Source organism: Mustela nivalis (genome assembly GCF_964662115.1).
Source record: "Mustela nivalis genome assembly, chromosome: 2".
NCBI lineage: Eukaryota > Metazoa > Chordata > Mammalia > Carnivora > Mustelidae > Mustela > Mustela nivalis.
In genome coordinates this window covers 77492164-77513652 of record NC_139021.1, presented here as the reverse complement: position 1 = coordinate 77513652, position 21489 = coordinate 77492164, and the positions used below count along the sequence as shown (strand labels likewise).

At 40.2% G+C, this 21489-nt stretch overlaps 1 protein-coding gene across 3 annotated transcripts in view; it reads right to left on the bottom strand.

The window, feature by feature from the left end:
* The window catches only part of ASPH (aspartate beta-hydroxylase), a 224029-nt gene that overhangs the window by 123117 nt on the left and 79423 nt on the right, over positions 1-21489 (bottom strand). For all 3 annotated transcript variants that reach the window (XM_082719000.1, XM_082719001.1, XM_082719002.1), the window contains 7 exons: positions 17674-17802; positions 14018-14050; positions 13001-13057; positions 12465-12515; positions 11950-11982; positions 7166-7201; positions 3133-3177 (listed from right to left, as the gene is read on the bottom strand). In XM_082719000.1, coding sequence (XP_082575126.1) covers positions 3133-3177; positions 7166-7201; positions 11950-11982; positions 12465-12515; positions 13001-13057; positions 14018-14050; positions 17674-17802 — 384 coding nt within the window. The remainder of the gene's footprint in view (positions 1-3132; positions 3178-7165; positions 7202-11949; positions 11983-12464; positions 12516-13000; positions 13058-14017; positions 14051-17673; positions 17803-21489) is intronic.

The window sequence follows — 21489 nt, the reverse complement described above, 5'->3', positions numbered from 1 at the left end:
AAAAAATCTGAGTTTGGGGGCACCTGGGTGGCTCAGTCTGTTAAGCAACCGCCTTTAGCTCAGGTCATGATCCTGGGGTCCTGGGATCGAGTCCCACATCGGGTTCCCTGCTCAGCAGTGAGTCTGCTTCTCCCTCTGCCTCTGCCTACTGCTCTGCCTACTTGGGCATGTGTGCTCTCTCTCTCTCTCAAATAAATAAATAAAATATTTTTTTAAAAATCTGGATTTTAGGAGACCGGTAAAAACTCACTAAGGAGCCTGGATTGCAAAAACAATTTTTTATAAAAGACTGGTATTCAAAATGATCGACTTCTAATGATCAATTCCCAGGACTGACTTTGTCAAGAGCAAAGCACTTATAAATTTACAAATATAAAGAAAAGATGACAAAATTCAAGCTACTGGTCAACTGACTTTCTACCATAAATCTTAATATTCCACACTTCTGGGTCCTAGCTGAAGTACTAACGTAGAGTAAGGGAAAGACGCTGAATAAGATGACAGCTCTATCTTTATCACATCAGAACAGCTCTCAGAACTCATCAGCCCTTAGGCCTTCCCTTATGAAAAGTCCTCTAGAGCACAGAGACCCAGAGTCTGAATTCTGGAGCCAACAGGCAAGGGGCAGCGTCCGTTCTGCCACCCATTGGCTCTCACATCAGCTTCGTAGTGTCTCAGTTTTCTCATCTGTAACATGGAGATAACAGCATGTCTACCTCTTAGGCAACCAGAAATCTTAAATGAGTTAATTCATGGAATGTGCTTAGAAGAACTCCTACAGAATGCTTACTACTTCCTAAAGGGTCACATTCCCTGTCCCTAGTGTGTGGGTCAATACAATGGTGAACTAAGACAGTCCCCGCCCTGCGGGGTTAGAGCCCGGCCAATAAATATATTATTGCGAACTTTGATAAGCAATATTAAGGCAGTATAACCTAGTCTTGGAATGACCAGGGAAGGCAAAGTAATCATCACTTAAGATCCCAAGGGCCAGAGTAAAGTGCACTAAGAGCTAGCATGTTGCAGAGGTCCTCCATTAACATTTCCCCTGAATAACAGACTTTCAAGATTGGAAGTTAAGGAGCATTGCAAAGTTGGGGGAGACAGGCCCTATCATCAGTGTTCCTGCAGTTTCTGTCATCCCACAGATGTTAAGCACTTAAAAGAGCAGTTGGCTTATTGTACATGAAGATCACGAATACAGAGTTTCAACGATTATTCTTTTATAACACTGAATAAAAGAGGTTGTAATATAAACTAAGTCTATGAAAATAATGGGAAATAAGCAAAGCAAGCGCAATCATTAAAAATACATATTGCTAACTCTTGGCCTCACAGTCTCTTCTGGAAAGGTCGCACTGTAACTGGGCAGCGGGTTAATCCAATTTTTATGACACCAAATTATAGGTTATAACTTCCTGAGCAGGTCTTTCAGGATTTAACTTCTCTTGATTCACCTCGGAGATCAGGCTAATTAATTACTAAACAAAAATAGCCACAGTCACCATTTATTTATTGGGAGCTTATCATATTTCAGTGAGTACACATATTTAGCAAATCTTCATTTTTATGTGCTTCGGTTGTTAAATACCTCCTCTAAAATAGCACCTCCTTCCAGCACCCGAACCACTGGGTATTTTATATTTATGTTGCAAGGAAATTCTTGCACTCAGCTTATAAAACATGGGGAAAAAAAGCACAGAAATTTCTGGCCAGAAAACAGTATTATTTTTATGCCTTCGCTAAAGTCAGGTCAATATTAAAAAATATGAACTGTAACTAGAAAAAGGCCAATGTTGTAAAAACTCATTATTTTAAAAAATACTTATAAGACAATTTCTTTAAAGTACAGGACAGTAATCAAAATGCTAATTCAGTAACATGCTCTGCCTCCTCAAGACAGAAACGAGGCCCTCTGGAAAGCACCACTCAACAAGAAAGAAGAAATTATAAGGCAGGATAGAATCAGCAGCTCCCCCTGCTCTGCGCACCTTTCCTAAACACAAAATACACGCACCTGCGCAGTATCCATCATGTAAAAGTCCCAGTTCTCCATGGAATTCCATTCTCATTCACATTATAATACCAACAACCCAGTTCTTTTAAGCATTTGTACAGATGACTAAAAACGTATGTGGTATAACAATCACCAAAACCTAAAACATCCCAACGTGAAACAGGCAAAGATGAGCTGGGGTATACAACTAAAAATATTCTTTGATTATAAAAGTTATTTTTTTTCCTTGAAATTTATTATTTAATAGGTTTTGGCAGTTATTATTTCTACAGACTCAAAAAGAGTAATGCATATCATTGCCACAAAATTCACATTAAGCGTCTAAAAAATAGGAGCAATAATTCAACCATTAAGTGACACAAAAAGAAAGAAAATGGAAATAAAATACAGAAACAAAGGAAATACACTTGGCCTAGTTGGGATAGAGGTACTGGAAATTCCCCTCTTGATAAAACATGTTTCCCACTATGAGAACAGGAGGTTTGTATGTTATTTCTGGTTGCAGGTAGAGTTAATGTCATCTCTAAAATGCCATTTGAAAACACAGGCCTTGGTTGAAATGATGTCCCCATTCCCTAAATTCACTGCTGTAAGAGGGACATGTGGCAGAGGGGAGGGAAAAGTGCAGAAATGGATTAACCCAGTGAGCTGGAAACAAAGACTTCTGGTACTAACGAGGCCCAGGGCACTACGATGCCCTCATGGGAATGGGGAACTAGAAAACTCAAGTCACTAAATTATGCACTACTAAACTCATTTTAAGGCAAATCAGATTCCATCATCAATTAGCTTATCAGTTAAAAAAGGGGGGGGAACCCCACCTAACTACTATTACCACCATCTATAATGGCCAAAATCACATGGTACTTTATTACTGCTCCTCACCTCCTAGCTCAGCAAACAGGGATTGACTGAATCTGACATGTATTTTCCTTTACTTTGGCTCAACTGATCAAAACACAGACAATTTTCTCTTTAAATTGAAGTACAATTAATCCTTCTCTCAGGACTTTTACCCTTCATAGACTAGTGACTTCCTACAGCCACTGTGACTATCAACAGTACATTTTAAGTTAAAACAGAAAAGGAAAGGATTCAACCAAAAAATGTCATACCTAGTGGTACTTCCTGTTGTTCTTCAGCAGGGGGCATGTGCGCTTCTAAAATAAGAAAATTACAATACATTACATACTGCTGACCAGTGTTTCAAACACAGATTGTATTTAAGTTACAGTGATTATTTTTACAGACATTTCTGGGATACGACTGCAATGATGACAAAAACATTAGGTTTTCACACTATTACAACAAAGAAGAGTTAGCCATAACTTTGCAAAATGTTGTATACTTCTCAAGTGTGCTGTAAAACAGGCTTTCCATATCTGCCTAACTGACTAACCATGACCAAAACACATTGCCTGTGCAAAGGAGATATGAACTAAAACCCTGGTCTTCACCACAATTTTGCATCAGACTTGATAAGAGAGCTGAGGAAAGAGGTCTAAAGTATCTTGTTAAAAAAGTTTTTAATACACAACCCTAAATGCAACATGAATGAAACAACACAAAGAAACTGAAAGAGAGTCATAAAAGTTAATTACTATCCTTAATAAAGTTTCTGAAAAATAATTTTCAAGATAACATATTCTAAGACCGGCCAAAAGTAAGGATATGACTTTTTAAACATCTTGCCTTCTTCCCTGGCCACTTCAACCCATTTGCATCTAAAGAGACCGCAGACAGACCTTATCAAATAATGGTATAATAATATACTGATCTGATTCCATCTATCAAATTATATCACATTTTAAGATCTTCATATCTAACAACCCATTGAACATTACCTTAATCTAGAGATAAGATTACATCAGTTTTCCTTTTGCTCCTGAAGACTTGGAACAGACTTAGGTCAAAAGGAAGAATTTTTATAGCATTTTCTAAAACTCATATATTTATGCAGCTATTTAACCATTTTTCTTCTTAAATTAATTTGCTTCTAATTTTAAGAATAATACATACCCAAATGGAAGATTTGGAAATATTTTTTACATAAAAGGAAAAAGGAAAAAAAAATTCACCTATTCCCACTAATCTCAATGAATATTCTAGCATATTTCATTGTTTTAGTGGCAGTGCTATGAACAACTCGGTTTCTCTGTTATGAACAGCTTGTTAAGGTTTGCCTACTGATCTCATTCTTAGTAAGTTAGAGAACTACTAGCACTGTATCACCCTTACCAATATTTTTTCTCAGAATGTCTTTTACTTGTCATTTTAAGTCTAAAAAACTTGTGTTCATCATAAAGTATTAATCACATTATTATTTCCATCACTGATGTTATACTAAGAAAGCCTTATTATTATTTCAAGATAAAGCAAATTTTCAATCTGAAATTCAAAATTTCAATTTAGTTTTATTCTTAAAAAGTGTACATTTAACAGACTCACCTGAAATTCATTTTGGCAATGATATAATGGGAGGATTTTTTTAAAGGAAACAGTAAACTTATTATATCAGCACAGACTGATTTTCTTTACTCCAGGACTTTTTAAACCCACTTCAGTACAGACTTCAAATCCTACCTTCATGATGATGGTTCCCAAACACATCAGTCTCAGGTCTCACCCATCTAGCTCATATCATTGGCACACCCAACACCCTACTTAATACCTCCACCTGGGAATCCTGCACCACTCCCAAACTTAAAGATTTTATTTATTTATTTGACAGAGAGAAATCACAAGTAGACGGAGAGGTAGGCAGAGAGAGAGAGGGAAACAGGCTCCCTGCTGAGCAGAGAGCCCGATGCGGGACTCGATCCCAGGACCCTGAGATCATGACCTGAGCCGAAGGCAGTGGCTTAACCCACTGAGCCACCCAGACGCCCCACACTCCCAAACTTAAATATCTAATATGAAGCCTTGGTTTTCTCCCATAAACCAGTTTACTCTAGATCCTACTTTTACCACCATCCCACAGTTGGTAAACAGCCCCATCATTTGATAGTTATTCAAACCAAAGCAAAGTCTCCCTTTATTTCTCTTTACTTCACAACCATCAGAAAGGTCCATCAGTTATAATTCAAAAATATATCTCAAATTCAAAACTTGCCCCTCCATTTTCACAGCCACGACATTACTCCAGGCCACCATGATCACTTCCTGGATTGGCACCCAAACATTTCCTTACAGGGTGGTCCCTGCCTCCATTCTTGCCCCCATCTAATCCATTTTCTAATTAGGAGTGAAAGTAATTCCTTAAAATAAGTCGAATTATGCCATACTTCATTTAAGTATTTTTCCCAGATTCCAACTGCACCTGGACTATAATTCAAATTCCTCACTAGGTCTTCCAAGTTCACAACTGATCGGTCAGCTGAATCTTTAACGCTTAAACCAATTCAAGTTTAGTTTTCTGTTGCCTATAAACAGAAAGTAACCTTCCTGACACAGATAGGGCGGTAAAGAGGGTTCAGGCACAGGGCTGATACAGCCTAACCTCTACTTTTGAATAGATCACCCTAATGCTATCATGACAGGTGGATATGAAGGAGACAAGTATCTAGTTGAGAAGATGGGCTAGAAGGCTATCACTGCTGTCCAGGAAGGTGATGAGGGCTGAACTAGATCACCAGAGCCACAGAGGAAAGAAGGGATTTGAGAAATGTTTTGGAAGCCCATTCAGCAATACTTGGGATTGATTAGCTACAGAGATGAAGGAAGTGTCAATGATGACACTGTCATTGCTGGTGTGGGAATCCAACTATATTTTGATACATTGAGCCAAGTCAAGGAACAGTGGGCATGAGAAGGTTAGAGGGCATGTGAAGATGATGAGTCCATTCTCACCGACCACTCAGGTTCCAAACACAGAAGCACAGAAACTACAGAGAGGGCTAACAGCACACAGTCCAGAGCCCCACTGCCCTGCAAAAAGAATTTCCTTAGCAGTCTCCACTATATCCTCTACTGGCTTATCAAAATGCCTGTAGAGGATATAATGGTGACTTTGGAAAAGTCTTTGGAAAAACTACTTCAAATACAGGAAAGGCAGGGCCAAATGCATAATTGTAACGTTCCGCCTCTTATATAAAACAATATATGTGGGATGGGTTGGATAAAGTTCTTCCTAGGGATGGGGGGTTTCTCTTTTCTGACTCTGACTGAATAAAAAAACAGACTTGGCTATATTATTCAAAGACAACTGAGTCACGGGAGGTAGGAGAAAATATGAACACTATCTAGTCTGCTACATGAGATAAATTTACGTGTGTGCAGTAGTCACAGTAGCTGTGGAAGAGTCTCTTGTCAGCAGCTAAGTGGAAAATGAGGGCAATTATGGGATCCCCACATTCCCTCACTCCTCCCCATCTTCTCCCATTTCACTCAAGTACTATTAAATATTCTGCCTAACCAAGCTCAGAAGCAACAACCTTTAACCTAAAAACTGACAATGAGTGGCTCAGCAATGAATTCTAAGAGTAACACAAAGAGCAAATGCCATATTACTTGTTCCCTGTGGCAACTTCCTGCCGTTAAAGCCCATGGACCCCAGAGTCCACTGTAGGCCCAAGTCTGGGTTGAATACCAGCTTAGCCATAAAACAAAACAAAAACAAAAACCCGCAATAAATTGCTCTACCTTTCAGTGTCCACTGTGAGGAACAACCAAAATAACATATGTGAAAGAATACTGCAGGCGGTTAGGATCTCTGTAACTCTACATGCTGTCGAAGCACCACCATGTAATATAGGCAATACCTGTTTTGGAACAATCCCTTCACTTTCAAAAATAGTCTGTCTAGCTGAACCACAACATAAAGAACCCAACTTTCAACCCATCCCTGCCCAAGGCTAACCCTGTCTGACAAAACCACCCTCGCTGAAGAGCCTTGCTATAACCAGTTATTTGCTATTGGACTATCCTGGTTTTATGTTATTGCACTTTTCATAATCTGTAGTTACTTCATCATGTCGGACCACGAGAATGCCAACCCCAAGGAAACCAGAAATCTTAGCCATCGTCTTCACGCTCTCCCTCCTAGCCCCAAGCATCCTACAGACACCAAAGTGTCTAATACATATCTGCTGAATGTGTGAACATAATTTTAATACAAAAAGTAAAACTATCTCTATAAAATTAACTTACCTTCTAAAATTGTGTTTGAATCTTCTACAGCATTATCTAAAAAAAAAACCAAACACATTTTACATTAACTCACACTAGATTCCTAAATTAACTTATCTCTACTAAGGTAACTAAATTTGGCTCTTTTTAGACTAGGGCCTTCTTATGGAGACTCATAACTCTTTATATTAGCATATCAACTTTAATTCCTAAATTATATTCAAAGTATACTTCAAATAGGCTGACATCATCCCTAATGACATAAAACTCATAACACAAGTACAAGGAAAAGAATATATTGACAATATGCAATTACCTCCTTGGAGACTGGAAAATGTCTTGTATTTCTGCCTACATCTGTCTTTGTCCCACAAGTTATCTGAGTTTTAATAAATACAAGGGGGGGGGCTGACTCACAGGAAACACCCATTTAGAGAAAAAGCTTACCTGAACTTTCTAGACCTTCATTTTCCGAAGGTTCGTATACTAGAAAATACACACAAAAAATAATCCTTTAGGGCTACATAACTCACTGTGACACAACATTCCCTGTATGATTTTATGAGCAGAGACAATGTCTAATTCATCCTTGAACCCCTGGGACTTAGTCACTGGCAAGTGGCAGGCTATAGAGCAGGATAGGAAAGAGCCTGGTGTGGAGTCAAACACAGATTCAAAGTCCAGGTCGGCCACCTTTTAGCCATAGGAGATGGGGAAGAACCTTAATTTCTCCCATTTTAAAAATGCTTTCTTCATGTAAAATGGGAAAAATTAAGGTTCTTCCCCAATTACTGGTTACCAGGATCCAAAATATGTTTAGTTCCTGGTGGCACTGAATTTCCCTTTTCTATCTTTCATGTCTGTGGGGGAGGATTCTGGGCTTTCACCAGGCAGATTCTCTGTTTGTTTAGGTAACAACTCTCTGATCTTCCACCTGGAGGCAAACACTCCCGGTGCCAGCCCCTCAGAGTGAGGGTTCAGCTGGCAGGCCATGAACCCACTGCCCGATTTCCCTTTGCTTTGCTGCAAAGGAGGCTCTGGTCTCTTCTTTTGGGCTCAGCTGGGTCACACATCTTTCTTGGTCAACCCAATCCCAGCTTTTTCCATTCTCTCCAAAATGCCTCAAATTTTCTGGTTCACTTCGAGCGAGCTTTCTTATTTTCTTACCACAGTTATCAGTGTAATCTTTATAATCATTTAATAAAGAAAATTTTTTGAGCAACAACTATATTTCAGATACTAATTCCCAGTGCTGGGTAGAGTAAAAGACAATTTTAATCCATCATCTTCTGTCCTTCTGGTGGTACTGGTAAGAGAGAGGAGCAGCACGTTTTTGCTCACTGTCACTTTGAACTCTGTTGTATTTAAACCTGCTCAAGACTCTACCAACTTAAAGAAAAAAAGCCCTTTCTTGAGCCTACTTCCCCTTGCCCCAACTCTCCCCTCCATTTCACAATCGCATTTCTTCAGAGAGTCATTCACATTTGCTATCTCACCCCTCACTTCCTTCCCCAAACACTGCCATCTGCTTGTGGCCCTGACTCACCCCTGCCAAGACTCCTCAGAGACCACCTCATTCCATCTAATGGACGAGCTCCACCTCACCGAGTTAGTGCTCCCAGCAGCTCCTCCCTTAAACACTTCAGTGTGACTGTGTTCTCCTTTCATTTCTTCCTTTCTCCTTCTCAATCTTCTTCTTCACCTGTCTTAGTCCTACCAGGCACGAAATGTTGGCTTTCATCGAAGGCCAGCCACAGAGCCTCCCATACCCCTACACTGTCCTCCCTGCATAAGTGATCTCAGACTTTGGCTTCAATTATCTTGTACAGACTCACCACTCCCAAACTCACAGCCACGAATGCGAGTTCTCGGCTGAGATCCAGGCACCACCAACTAGGTTATTACCTATCCCCCTGGATGTCACGACAGACACTGTCAACATGTACAGACTGGACTCACAGCCTCTTGGCCCTTTCCTGTTTTCCAGTCCTGCCTTAGGGGAAAAGCACCATCATCCATCAAAGGCACCTTGCTCTCGCCCCAGCTACACCCACACATCATGCCCCGTCAATTTTTTCTCCTTACATTTCTTATCTTGTCCGCTTCCCTTTACTGCCACCACCCTGGTTTAAAACTACTTTATCTCTGTCCACCTTCATCTGTGTCCCCTGACAACAGCTCCGGCCAAGGTCACCAGGGGGCCACTGTCATACTAGATGCAATGCATGTGTTCAGTGCCCACCTCGCGTGGGTCCTCAGCAGCATGGGACTCAGCTGAACATCCCTTTGCTGAAACTCATCTCCTCTGATTGCTCTTTAGGCAGAGATGGGACCCAGGGCAAGATCAGATTGGAATAATGGCACTAAACTAACTGGTCTCCCCATATCCACTCCTGTCTCTCTCCAGTCTATATGCTACATGTCAGACCGATCAATCTTTACAAAACACACATCTGATTTTGTAGTGCCTTAAACAATGCCCTGAGGGTAGGTGAATATGCCAGACTAACTCTAGGTATCCTCTGGACCCCAGACACAGTGCAATCTCAGCCCAGATGAGACTGCCAGCCCTCCAGACACATCTTCGCACCTCAGAGGCTTCTTACGACATTCCGCCCACCTTCCCCTTGCCTTGTCAATGGCTCTAATCTTCCCTTCTAACTTCAGGGAAGCCTTCCCTGGTCCACAAACTAGGTAGGTCTCTTCACTATATGCTCTTGTTACACACTGTCCTTGTTCTCACCAGCACTTAGTACAATTTCAAGTAAACACAATTGAAGTTACTTGTGTGATCAAACTGTGTGTGTTCCTCATTAGAACTGCTCCAGTCCTGTTTTAGACATAAAGTAGTTAATATGTATGCATTATATGAATAAATCGATCAGAAGGTAAGCTGGTACTGTCATATCCTAGGTATATCCAATGTAGGCTTAATGCTTTCTAATTTTCAATGTGGAAAGCTGGTTCCCTCCATAGCTTTAAAAAGCCACGTTTTCCACGTTCTAGATGTAGGGAGTTTAATACGGAATATATTCTGTTGACCTACTGAAAAATGGTTTTGTTTTCACCCTACTTACAACTCACTTACATATGTTCACTTGGCTTCCCTAGTTGGTTCCTGAATGCCGCAAATGTATCTTGTTAGAACACTGTGAATAATCCTATTAATACGTCTATCAAACCCCTTTTGTTTGAAAAAGTTCAGGTTTTATAGCAAGGTAATCTAGGGTATCTCAAAATCTTACGATTCAAAGTGTCTCAAATCTTGATGACCCCTTAGGTCCTACTTTATTACTCTTTTTTAACATGTTAAACTGTGCTTATTCTGATTCTCTGCCTATGAAAACACACTTATTTTTATAACATCTTTTTTAACACAGTATCTAATTTTGCACTTCTTTCCAGTTTGATTTTAAGGTTCTCTGGATCTAGTCTGCAAACTGCCTTCCAAACATGTTCTTCCTAGCACATTTAGACAAACACTATAATGAGTGGCAGAAATGAGAAAAGTATCTCATCTCTACATACAACTTTTATTTCCAAATTTCTATTCTCTCCTTTAAATTTGAAACTGAAAAGAAAATCTAGATCCAATCATACTGGCCAAGTTATTTAATTTCTTATAAAAATATTAGTTCTTAAAGAACTAGTTCTTAAAGAATCTAATTCTTAAATTAAATAATTATTAATTAAATTTTATTAAAATCTATTTAAAATTTATTAAAATTTAATTAAAATTAAAATTCTTAAAGAAACTAATTCTTAAAATTCTTAAAGAATGCAGGATGCTTCCAATGGCATCATTCATACTCCATTAGAGATAGCCACTGTGACTGGTCATCTTCGTAGGGCCTTAAATCTTAAATACATGTGCTTAATAAATTAGCATATCAGGCTTATACACAGCCAGTCCTAATTTTCTTCAATTGAGAACCACCAACTGTCATGAGACCATATATTTCTTGAGAGTCAGGACTCCATATTGCTCCTATTTGAATGTCAAGCCTCCAAACCATCAGCCTGTAAAGTCCTCTATATCTGACTCAAGCACTATACATTTCTCCATCCTTCTTGCTTCACACACGAAGTTCTGCTCAGCTGACTCTGTTCCTTTTACAGAGTCATCTATGAAGGTGGCAGAATAAAAATGATATACCATTGGCTTTATCATTTCTTAGTCATATTATCTTATGCAAATCACTTACATTCTCCGAACCTTATTTCTTTCATCTCGGAAGTCTCAAAAAATAGAATCTACTTTGTGGAGTTTAATAAAACAGGCTAGGGAGTGCTTTGGCAACAAACTGAAAATATAAATGCCCAAATCTGAATCTAGTGCCACTCATGCCAAAAACATGCCCAAACTCTTTTGTTTATGCCACTTTTAAGCCTGCAGTGAAATTCTTTTGTACCTTTCTTTATGCTAGTAGACTCATCTCCTTTAAGAGTGGGATTATTTTGTAGAAGAAACTAGAGTAGTTCAACTTTCACTAGTTTTCTATGCATCAGACATTATGTTAGTCGAAAGAGAGCTAAGACTATAAAGTAATGAGACACGTTTTCAGGAATAATTTTTAGCTGCTTCTGAAGGCAACTTGAAAAGAGTTTAAGAAATTACTTAGTCAATGGCCAAACCAATGGGGGAGGAAACCAATCTCCCCAAGTAAATTCTTTGAAAACTCCCATTCATTTGGAGATTTTAAGTTACGGTATTTGAAGCTTAAAACACTACCCTCTATAACTCTAAAAACTATGAGTAGTCTTAAAACAAGTAGATGGCTTAAGGTTGAGAAGCATTTTCAAACCTGGTTCATCATAGTCCTGGTATGTAAGGTCATCTGCAAAAAAGATCATAAAACTCAGTATTAAACGGATCATTCTATGCAACTGCTTAGCTTAAAAAAAAAAAAAAAAAAAACACACACACAGCTTAATCTCAAATACAGAATTATGTTCTCTTAAATATCAGTGTCTGCGGTCAGTGATAGGTACCTCTGCCCCAAAAACACTAGACACAGTAAAAACACTAGACAAGTAAATTATTTTCATAAAAATTCTTCAAGCTGGCATAAAGTAAGATATGCAAAAGTAGCATTAAGGATTAATATCCTGTATTGTCATGGTGCCAGTGTAGATGAGCTAAAATATGAAAGCCTGATACTCTTTTCATAATCAAATCTTGTTACAAAGCAAAAAGACTTGTATTAGGTGTTAGGATTCCTTCTCTGACTCCCTTGAAAGAAAAATCACTTTAGCATAGCATTACAACCATAAAGCCTTGAGTAATGTTTACAGTCTAATGAAAATATTCATTCAGTACCTGCTTCGTGGTACCTTCTTTCATCATCACCCACTACTGGCTCCATGGAATCTAAAAGGAAAAACATATACACCTTTGTCAAATGTGAAAAAACCAAATACATTACTAGATGCCATTCTGAAGTATTTACAAATTAATTCCAATTTTCACCAGTGGGTGAGATAGATATTATCATTATCATTCAGTAAAATTTAAGCTGAATAAAGGTCCATAATTTGCTCTCTCAATCACAAAGACAGGAAGGAACAGAACGAGTGAGACTCCACTACACCACTCCACCTCGTCAATTCCCGAATTGCCTTCCCAGCATCCTATCTACAAAGGGCAAAGTCCCAGTGGTGGTTTGAAAAATACATCTCCTTTTTTCCTCATTCCTCTATGTAATATTAAACTATATTCAGGAATTTCTATAAATGTCTGGGCAACCAAAAAGGACTGTGAGTATTGTAAAGAGGACTCTGTCAAATCTGAGTCAATCATTAACCCTGGGGTAGAATGGCCTTGGCCAGTGCCTTAAACCGAAACATATCACAAACCTGGATTGTCCTGCTCATACATCATCTCTTCCATATCCTGATTATAAACCTGTGAAGCTGTAAGTTAAGAAATGATTAGAAATTACAAATCTATCTCAAGAAGGATTGCACTTGATACACAAAATAGGAAAAGCATAATATCCAGGAGTGACAGAAATGTAAAATCAAATCATAATGATGCTCACATTTATAGTCACCCAGGCACTCACTTTGGGAAATGCCGAACACAAAGATGAATGAGATAGTCCCCATCATCAATGGGTTTATAACTGAGCCTCAAACTGGTGAGGCTATAGTCTCACTTAGATTATACAAATTCAACTATTTCAGCCAAAGACTAATGAGACAGAGACAGAGAGAGAGAGAGACCAGAGACGGCGGGGCAGGTGAGCCCTCCTCCCGTCCACTCAGCAAGCACCTGCTGCAGAGCGTGCCTGAGGAAGGGACGCACCCCAGCCCCTCACCCTTGGACCCAGTACCTGAGTACTCCCAGATCGCAATACAATTCTAGCATTTGTTGAAGTGATATAGGTCCTCCGTGTCAGCCAAGGATATCATGGGGTCCTCAAGCACAAAGAAAGGGATCTATTCTAGCACTGGAAGAAAAACTGGCCAACACAGGCTGACTGAGAGATGACATGTCCATCTCCAGTGTGGCCATATCTTCTGAGGATGCCTGACTAGCGACAATACACAATTTTGACCTTTCTTTGACTTTGTAATTTAAGACTACAAACATGTACTTCTACTGTATCTCTTGGCCTAGCCATCCCATTACAGTGTATTTATCTTCAGGAGTGGACTTCAAAAGCACAAAAACTATATTCACAAAGAAACATATAGATGAAATTATGACATAATATATCTAAGTTATATATATAATAATTAACTATATTCTATATATTTTATGACATAAAATATATTAATAGATAACCATAGATAATTTTTTCTCTCACGATGATCTTTATAGGAAGAGACTCATTCTAATTAAAAAATAGTATTAAGTTTAAATCTCACCTGTCTCTTCTACAGGGTAACTATCTTCAGTTTCTGAAAAGAATAACACCAAATCAACATTACTACTTTCATCAAGTTGTGTGCATATATACTATAGATTTAGATCCTGAATCTATGCTTGTCATTGATTTTATTTTGAAAGCAAATAATTATTAAAATAAAACATAAAAAAAATCCATTAACTGTTTTGCTAAACACTTTATCTTCTACTAGAACTACACTTAGAAATGCCTCATTCTTTTCGACTCACTCAATGCCCCCAGAGCCTGGACTAATGAGAGGATGACTTGAACAGGGAACCCAGTGACAGGGCTGGACCTGGAAAAGGGGCTGTCGTGGTCTACTTCACGTTCCAGCATGGTGTCCTACTGTCTAGAGCAAAAGCACAGTCTATAGATGGGAACACAAGGAGAGACAGAGGAGACTTTCTAAGACGGGGAGCTGACAGGTAAATGGGTTCATAATTGAACCCGCAGACCCCCCAGAGCAAAAGGCTGCAGCCACAGGATTCTCACTACTCCACTGAACCTTGTTAATTTAACAACTACCTGAATTAATTTAATTTAATTTCTGAAGACTATCAATAAACAACTTTTAAGTTCACACTGAATCTATGTCCCAATTAAAGACAACGTCAGAAAGTAAGGTATTCTCAATCTGTAAACTTTTCAGAAGTATTTCTTCCTACCCCCAATCTATAACTCCTAACCTCAAAAAATAGCAAACTCGTTAAGCTTCAAGTTATTTGAGAGTTTTAACTGAAATGTGTTATGTAAGCAGTACCTAAGATACCAAAATTCTGAGTAACTGTCAATCTTCCTGACCCAGCTTGGCTGAAGACAGGAGGGAGCAAGAAATACCAGGAAAATGTGGAAATCATTTAATCGGCATCCCTTACTTAGAAATTAGAAACATTTTTTTCCCCAGGGAGACTGTAACATACATGATAACTAAAGGTCTAAAGTTTTGTTTTTTGTTTTTTTAAGATTTATTTACTTGTTTGAGAGAAAGAAGGGAAAAGAGGAAGAGAGAGAGGAAGAGAGAGCAAGTGGGAAGGGGCAGAGGAAGAGGGAGAGAGAGAGTCTAGAGCAGACTCCGTGCTGAGCATGGAGCCAACATGAGGCTTGATCTCATGACCCTGAGATCACAACCCTGAGATAACGACCTGAGCCAAATCCAAGAGTCTTATACCACCCGGGTGCCCCAAAGTTCTCAAGTTCTAAAGCTGGTCTAGAAATGCCTATTGTCAATGCACAATGCAGCTGAACTCATATACAAGCTCAAAAACATTCTGAGTGTACATTTCTCATAGAAAATTATGCATTATATACAATTTTGTAGTTTGGTATGGAAACCAAACCATTGATGAGAACATGATTTCTATGGAAAAGTATATTTCCTACTCTCAACAATAAGCATGAATGTAAGTTTTTTTTTAAAATATATTCATTCATATATCAAGAGTTTCTTGCTTTTAGTTTTCCAATAAACTACATATTGTGAAAAAGAGATACACTTTACTTTTTCATTACTCCTTTGTGCTTTAAATAAAGGTCTTAACAACCATTTACCAATTTTGCTGTGACCAGGCTACCTCTCCACTCAATGTTTAGCCTGTACAGGTGCTATGCCTTCACCTGATTCCCCTGGGGCTGTGAGGATCGAGGTGCACACCTTAGCCTGTCCACACCCAGCAGTCTAGAACACAAGGGGAGGCACATGCAAAAATCAACAGCCTGGCCATGCTCCTGCTGAACCGCGGCTGCACTGTGATAGAACCCAGGGAGCTGGCACAAAGATCCATTCTAGAGACCGCCCCCTGAAACACTCTGGTTCACTGAAAGCATGCTTTTAAAAGCTCTCTAGGCAATCTTAATTGTATCCAACGTTGAAAAATATTTGTAGGGATGTCAAGTACCTCTTACATGGCCCATATTCATAAAAAATTCCCTCTCTGAATCCAAGACCTTATTACTCTGAATCTTCCTGCTTTCATTGGTGCTATGGATTTCATTTACTGCTTGTTTCTCTGCCTGTCTACTTGCCTAAACTTGATTTAGGCTTAGCTAATCCTTAAACCCTGCCAGCCACCTCTTATCCAGATCCTCTGCGGCATGTGGGGCCATGTTGTTGCATGGGTCCTGATGCAAGCTAACCATAGACTCCAATGATTATTATATGGTGGAACATAATGGACTAGATGCTTGATTTTGTGTGGATGCTCTCAACCTTTTTCTTTAGTTTTACTCTTAAGAAATGAAAGTCTCATCTCAAACTATGTTTCAGTAGTATTCACTTTAGGTATAAAATTATATCCACACAAATATGTCATTTATATGCTTCTATTTTCTAAATAAAACATCATTAATCAGAGTACAACCTATGGATTAAAATCTTTCAGGGCACCTGGCTGGCTCAGTGGGTAGAGCACGTGACTCTTGATCTCAGGGTCATGAGTTAAAGCCCCACATTGGGGAGAGATCTTACTTTAAAAATAAATTAATTAAAAAGTTAAAAAAGGATCTTTCAACAGCTCAGTAAAGTCTTAAGGGCCACCTTAAAAAAGATCGGAGAATAGATACCATAAGAACAAAGCATGTGTGCTCATTTAATAAGGCTTCAAATAAATACTCATGGTAGTGACACATTAAAACATAGCAAAACACAAAATATATGAAAAAAAGTTTTCTTCATCAGAGAAATTCCTTCTCTCTATAGGTCAACAGTGAATAACTATACCTCTAACTTGCCTTCTGCAGATAATCCAAGGTAAACTACTCAATGGATTTTTAAATAACCAGCATTTAATGGAAGACACTGATACAGAACAGATATCAGCAAACTAGGATTTTTGTACGTAAAGTTTTCCTGAAACATGGCCATACATATCCCTATACCTACATATACCTAATACGTAGGTATTATTTAAGGCAACTTCTGCACTATTGACAGCAGAACCGAGTAGTTTCAATAAAGGCCATATAGTTTGCAAAGCCTAAAATATTGACCCTCTAAGCTATTTCCAAGAAAAATGTTGTCAATGCCTGGCATAGAAGCTAAAAACTGTGTTCTATAAACTGTGACTATGGAGTTCATATTAGAACAAGCGTTTGTGACAGACTGCCAAATAAAATATTTCATCAATTTTCTGAATTTCTTCTGATACACGGCACTCCAGGAAGAAAGGCACAGTAGAAGCAATTTCACTTACCTTCTATTTTTATAAGGACTTTATATATTCTGATTCCTTAAAAAAGTGCTTTGAGGGGCACCTGGGTGGCTCAGTGGGTTAAAACCTCTGCCTTCAGCTCAGGCTGTGATCCCGAGGTCCTAAGATTGAGCCCCACATCGGGATCTCTGCTCAGCAGGGAGCCTGCTTCCCCCCCTCTCTCTGCCTGCCTCTCTGCCTATTTGTGATCTCTGTCTGTCAAACGAATAAATAAATCTTTTTTTTTAAGTGCTTTAAATCAAAATCAAGATTTCTATTTATTTTAGGAAAAAAATTAGTTTTAATTGGACTTCCCAGCTTCCACTTAAAAAGAAACTTCAGATTAAAAATTAAATTTTGGTTTTAAAGGTGTTTAAGAAAGACTTCAATAATCATAATTACAAAGTGACTGCTGGGTTTTATTCTGAAACAAAAAGACATTTCCTACCTTCGTGAAATGTTCTGGTCTCCAAGGGCTCAAATCTATCATCTGCATCACTTCCTACAAGGAAATCATCATCTTCCAGTTGTGGTTCTCTTGCTTGTCCAGCCTCTTCTTGTTGCACATCATCGTCTCCTTGAATGGTCACAATGAACAAAGTCACACGAGTCCACACCAAGGGCCCAGAGGCAGCAGCTAACACGGACGTGTAAGCCTCTTCCGAAGGGCTGCCACATACCCGCTCCTGCTGCTGGGCACTCCCTGCCCCTCATCTGGGCCATCGCACATACTGTTGCCCGCTCTGAGCCTCTGTCCTCACTCTGGTCAAGTGCTAGTCCACCTGAAGGGGGCAAAGGCCTTCTCTCACTAGAACATGAACTCACCAAGCACAGGGACCTCATATATTTACTTACTATGTATGCCCAGCACCCAGGGCCTTGCTTAGCCATAAGAAATGCTCAGTAAGTATTTAAGGAATGAATAAAGGAATTCCTAATTGCTAATGTATTTGCCTCTTCAATTATCACCAGGTTAGAGAGAAGATCACCTTGGGACCGCTCACTGAGAACTGGTCTAAAACTCCACATACCAATCTTTTTTTTTTTTTTTTAATATTTTATTTATTTATTTGACAGAGAGAGAGAGAGAGAGATCACAAGTAGGCAGAGAGGCAGCCAGAGAGAGAAGGGAAAGCAGGCTCCCTGCTGAGCAGAGATCCTGATGTGGGGCTCAATCCCAAGACCCTGGGACCATGACCTGAACCGAAGGCAGAGGCTTTAACCCACTGAGCCACCCAGGCTCCCCTCCACATACCAATCTTAAGTAACTCTATAAAATGCTCTCTTGCAAAGAACGGCCAAACACCCCTGTATGCTAGGTCATCTGCATGAGGTCACATGTGCTATACTTTGCATCTAACGGTTGCTATGTGGAGCCTGTAAGTTACACAGAAATGCCTATTCTTCTCTTCTGAGACGAACTTTTATGATCTCCTGAGCTGTTCTGCTTTGTTTGTGTAGATGCTGGATAAGCTACTTATCCCGCTGCGATATGGTTTAGCCTGTCGTCGTGGTATAAGAAACTCTCCCAGCAGTAACCTGATGTGGCTTCAAGCAGAGTATGTCTTATACATATAACACTCCAGCCAAGCAACATAAGTAACTTAGCTATGTTCACAGGGCCATAAAGGGCTCAGGAGTGTGGGGTCTCCAGTGTGTGGCTCCAGATCTAGTTTTTCCACATCAGCTGTGACACCCCAGAGAAGTTACATAACTACTTTGTGCCAAAGAATTTTCTCCCATAAAAAGGAAATAGTAGGGCGCCTGGGTGGCTCAGTGGATTAAAAGCCTCTGCCTTCGGCTCAGGTCATGATCCCAAGGTCCTGGGATCAAGTCCTGCATCGGGCTCTCTGCTCCACGGGGAGCCTGCTTCCTCCTCTCTCTGCCTGCCTCTCTGCCTACTTGCAATCTCTGTCCAATAAATAAAACCTTAAAAAAAAAAGAGAGAAAATAATAGGACTCCCTACTTATAGCATTGTTGTGAGATTTAAAGCACTTGGACAGGGGCGCCTGAGTGGCTCAGTGGTTTAAGCCGCTGCCTTCGGTTCAGGTCATGATCTCAGGGTCCTGGGATCGAGTCCCACATTGGGCTCTCTGCTCGGCAGGAAGCCTGCTTCCCTTTCACTCTCTCTGCCTGCCTCTCTGCCTACCTGTGATCTCTGTCAAATAAATAAATAAAATCTTAAAAAAAATAAATAAATAAAGCACTTGGACAACTGCCTAGACCACAGTAACCACTTAGGTGTTACTGTTTTATGTTATTCTTGTTGTCATCATCATCATCATCATCATTATCAGGTTATTGCTATTTCTGCTGCCACTGAACTCTCCTCAAACACTGCAGGAAGGCTTCCTTCCCTCACCTTTAGTACGGCGTAGCAATGTCCTCTGCTGGTACTGAACTGTGTGGGCCCATTTATGGCCACACTATTTATTTGTTTTCTTTCAGTCACAGCCTGCTACATTGTTTCTCCTCATTTCAGGTTTTCAGCTAATCCGCAAACCAACCACCAATTCTAACTCCTGTCCCTGATTTTACCACACTCCCTCTTCCATATTCTTTTTTCCTTACTCTTATGTTATCCAGGGGAACTTCATGGTTTTCACATGAGCAGGATTTAATTCTTGGCCACCGCTACTTAATGGAAAGTCCCTGTTTTCAGTAGGGAAAGCAACCAAACGTCATGCTTTACCTGAGTCTCCCTTGCTCTGTCAGTGACAGCCCAGTAAAACAGTTCCCTGATGGCTGACTACATCTGAGGCACTGCCAAGCCCTCTTCGGCCATTATAGTAACCCTAGGAAGTAGGTACTATCATCCCCCTTTGAAGGACAAGGACCTTGAGGAACTTGGCTAAAGCCACACAGCTAGTACATGATAGCTACAGGCCCTGAAACACCACGATGAAGTGCAGAACGTGCGGCCAGACTCTACCACAGAGATGGTACTCAGGGAGGCCATGTTTTGACCGGAAAACACACACACACCAGCCAGAGATAGAGCAGGTACGAAGGTCCTGAGGCAGACAAACTTGGCAATCACAAGGAAAAGAGAGCATCTGCACTGGAGGAAACTGACTGAGAGGAGAAAAAGAAAAAGAACAGGCATATCAAACACAGACCCAACTGGATGCCTCTGTAGCCATCATACAGAAGGGGACAGTGATGCTGCCACACTGCGGTCCAGATGCATGCTGGAGGCCAAGCTGGAGGGACTTGCCCATCGGTCCCGTATGAGGCAACAGGAGGAGAGAGAAAAATAAGGAAACTCCCAGTTTTTAGCTTAAGCTACTAAGTAGGGGTCAGACCATGACTAAATATAAAAGAGTAGAATAAAAGTAAAATTTTAGGGGGTGGGGGAGAGCTTTGAAATGCAAAGGAATCGAGAATTGTGTTTAAGCCCATTTTGAGTCTGAGATGCCCATAAAAATACATGCAAATGGAGATCAACAGACAGTTGGATAAGCCAGGAGCTCAGAGGACATAGGGCTGCAGATATATACTCGGAAGCAACACAAATTACATTTAAATCCATGGCCTCTGTGAATTTCTAAGTAAAGAAGAGAGTAAGTCCAAGAGGAAGGCTTGCGGCCAGAAACCCAGGCATGCTAGACTTGATTCCTCCCCCTTCTGTCTGGCTTCCTACACCCACCCATCCAAATGTCTACCATATCGTCCCACGCTTCTCTCTCCCCACCTTGGCTAACTTTGGTCCGACCGACCATCCTGACCCATTCAGATCACCAGTAGGGCCCCCATCTCCTTTTCCCGCAGCACGCTTCCTCCGCTCCTGTTCACAGGCAGACAGACGGCACAGTGCTTCCTAGTGCCCTCCAGGGGCTCCGATTCCTTTGTGAATCAAGTACAAACACCCTTTGCCAATCACTCTCCACCTAGGTACTCCACTGGCCGACCACTCTGAACTACTCTCGGATCTTCTTTTCCTCTGGGCTTGGGCCTTTTGCTTGGGACCCTCCACGAACAACACCCACCTGGCAAAGCACGACCTTCACGTATTAAGTCCTTCAGCTATTAAGTCAGAAAATCACCTCTTTGGGGAAGCCTTTGCTAATGCCAACGTCTATGCAAGGCCCACACAGAGCCATTACAGTTCACTGTTACAGCACTGTCCTCATCATACTGAAATCCCTGATTTATTTAGACTGCATCATCCTTATGTTAGGTTAGAGTTGAACCAAAGATGTAGGAAGGGAAAGCCCGGGCTTGCCCAGAGGGGGAGTCACATGCTCAGAAGCAGCAGCTCTC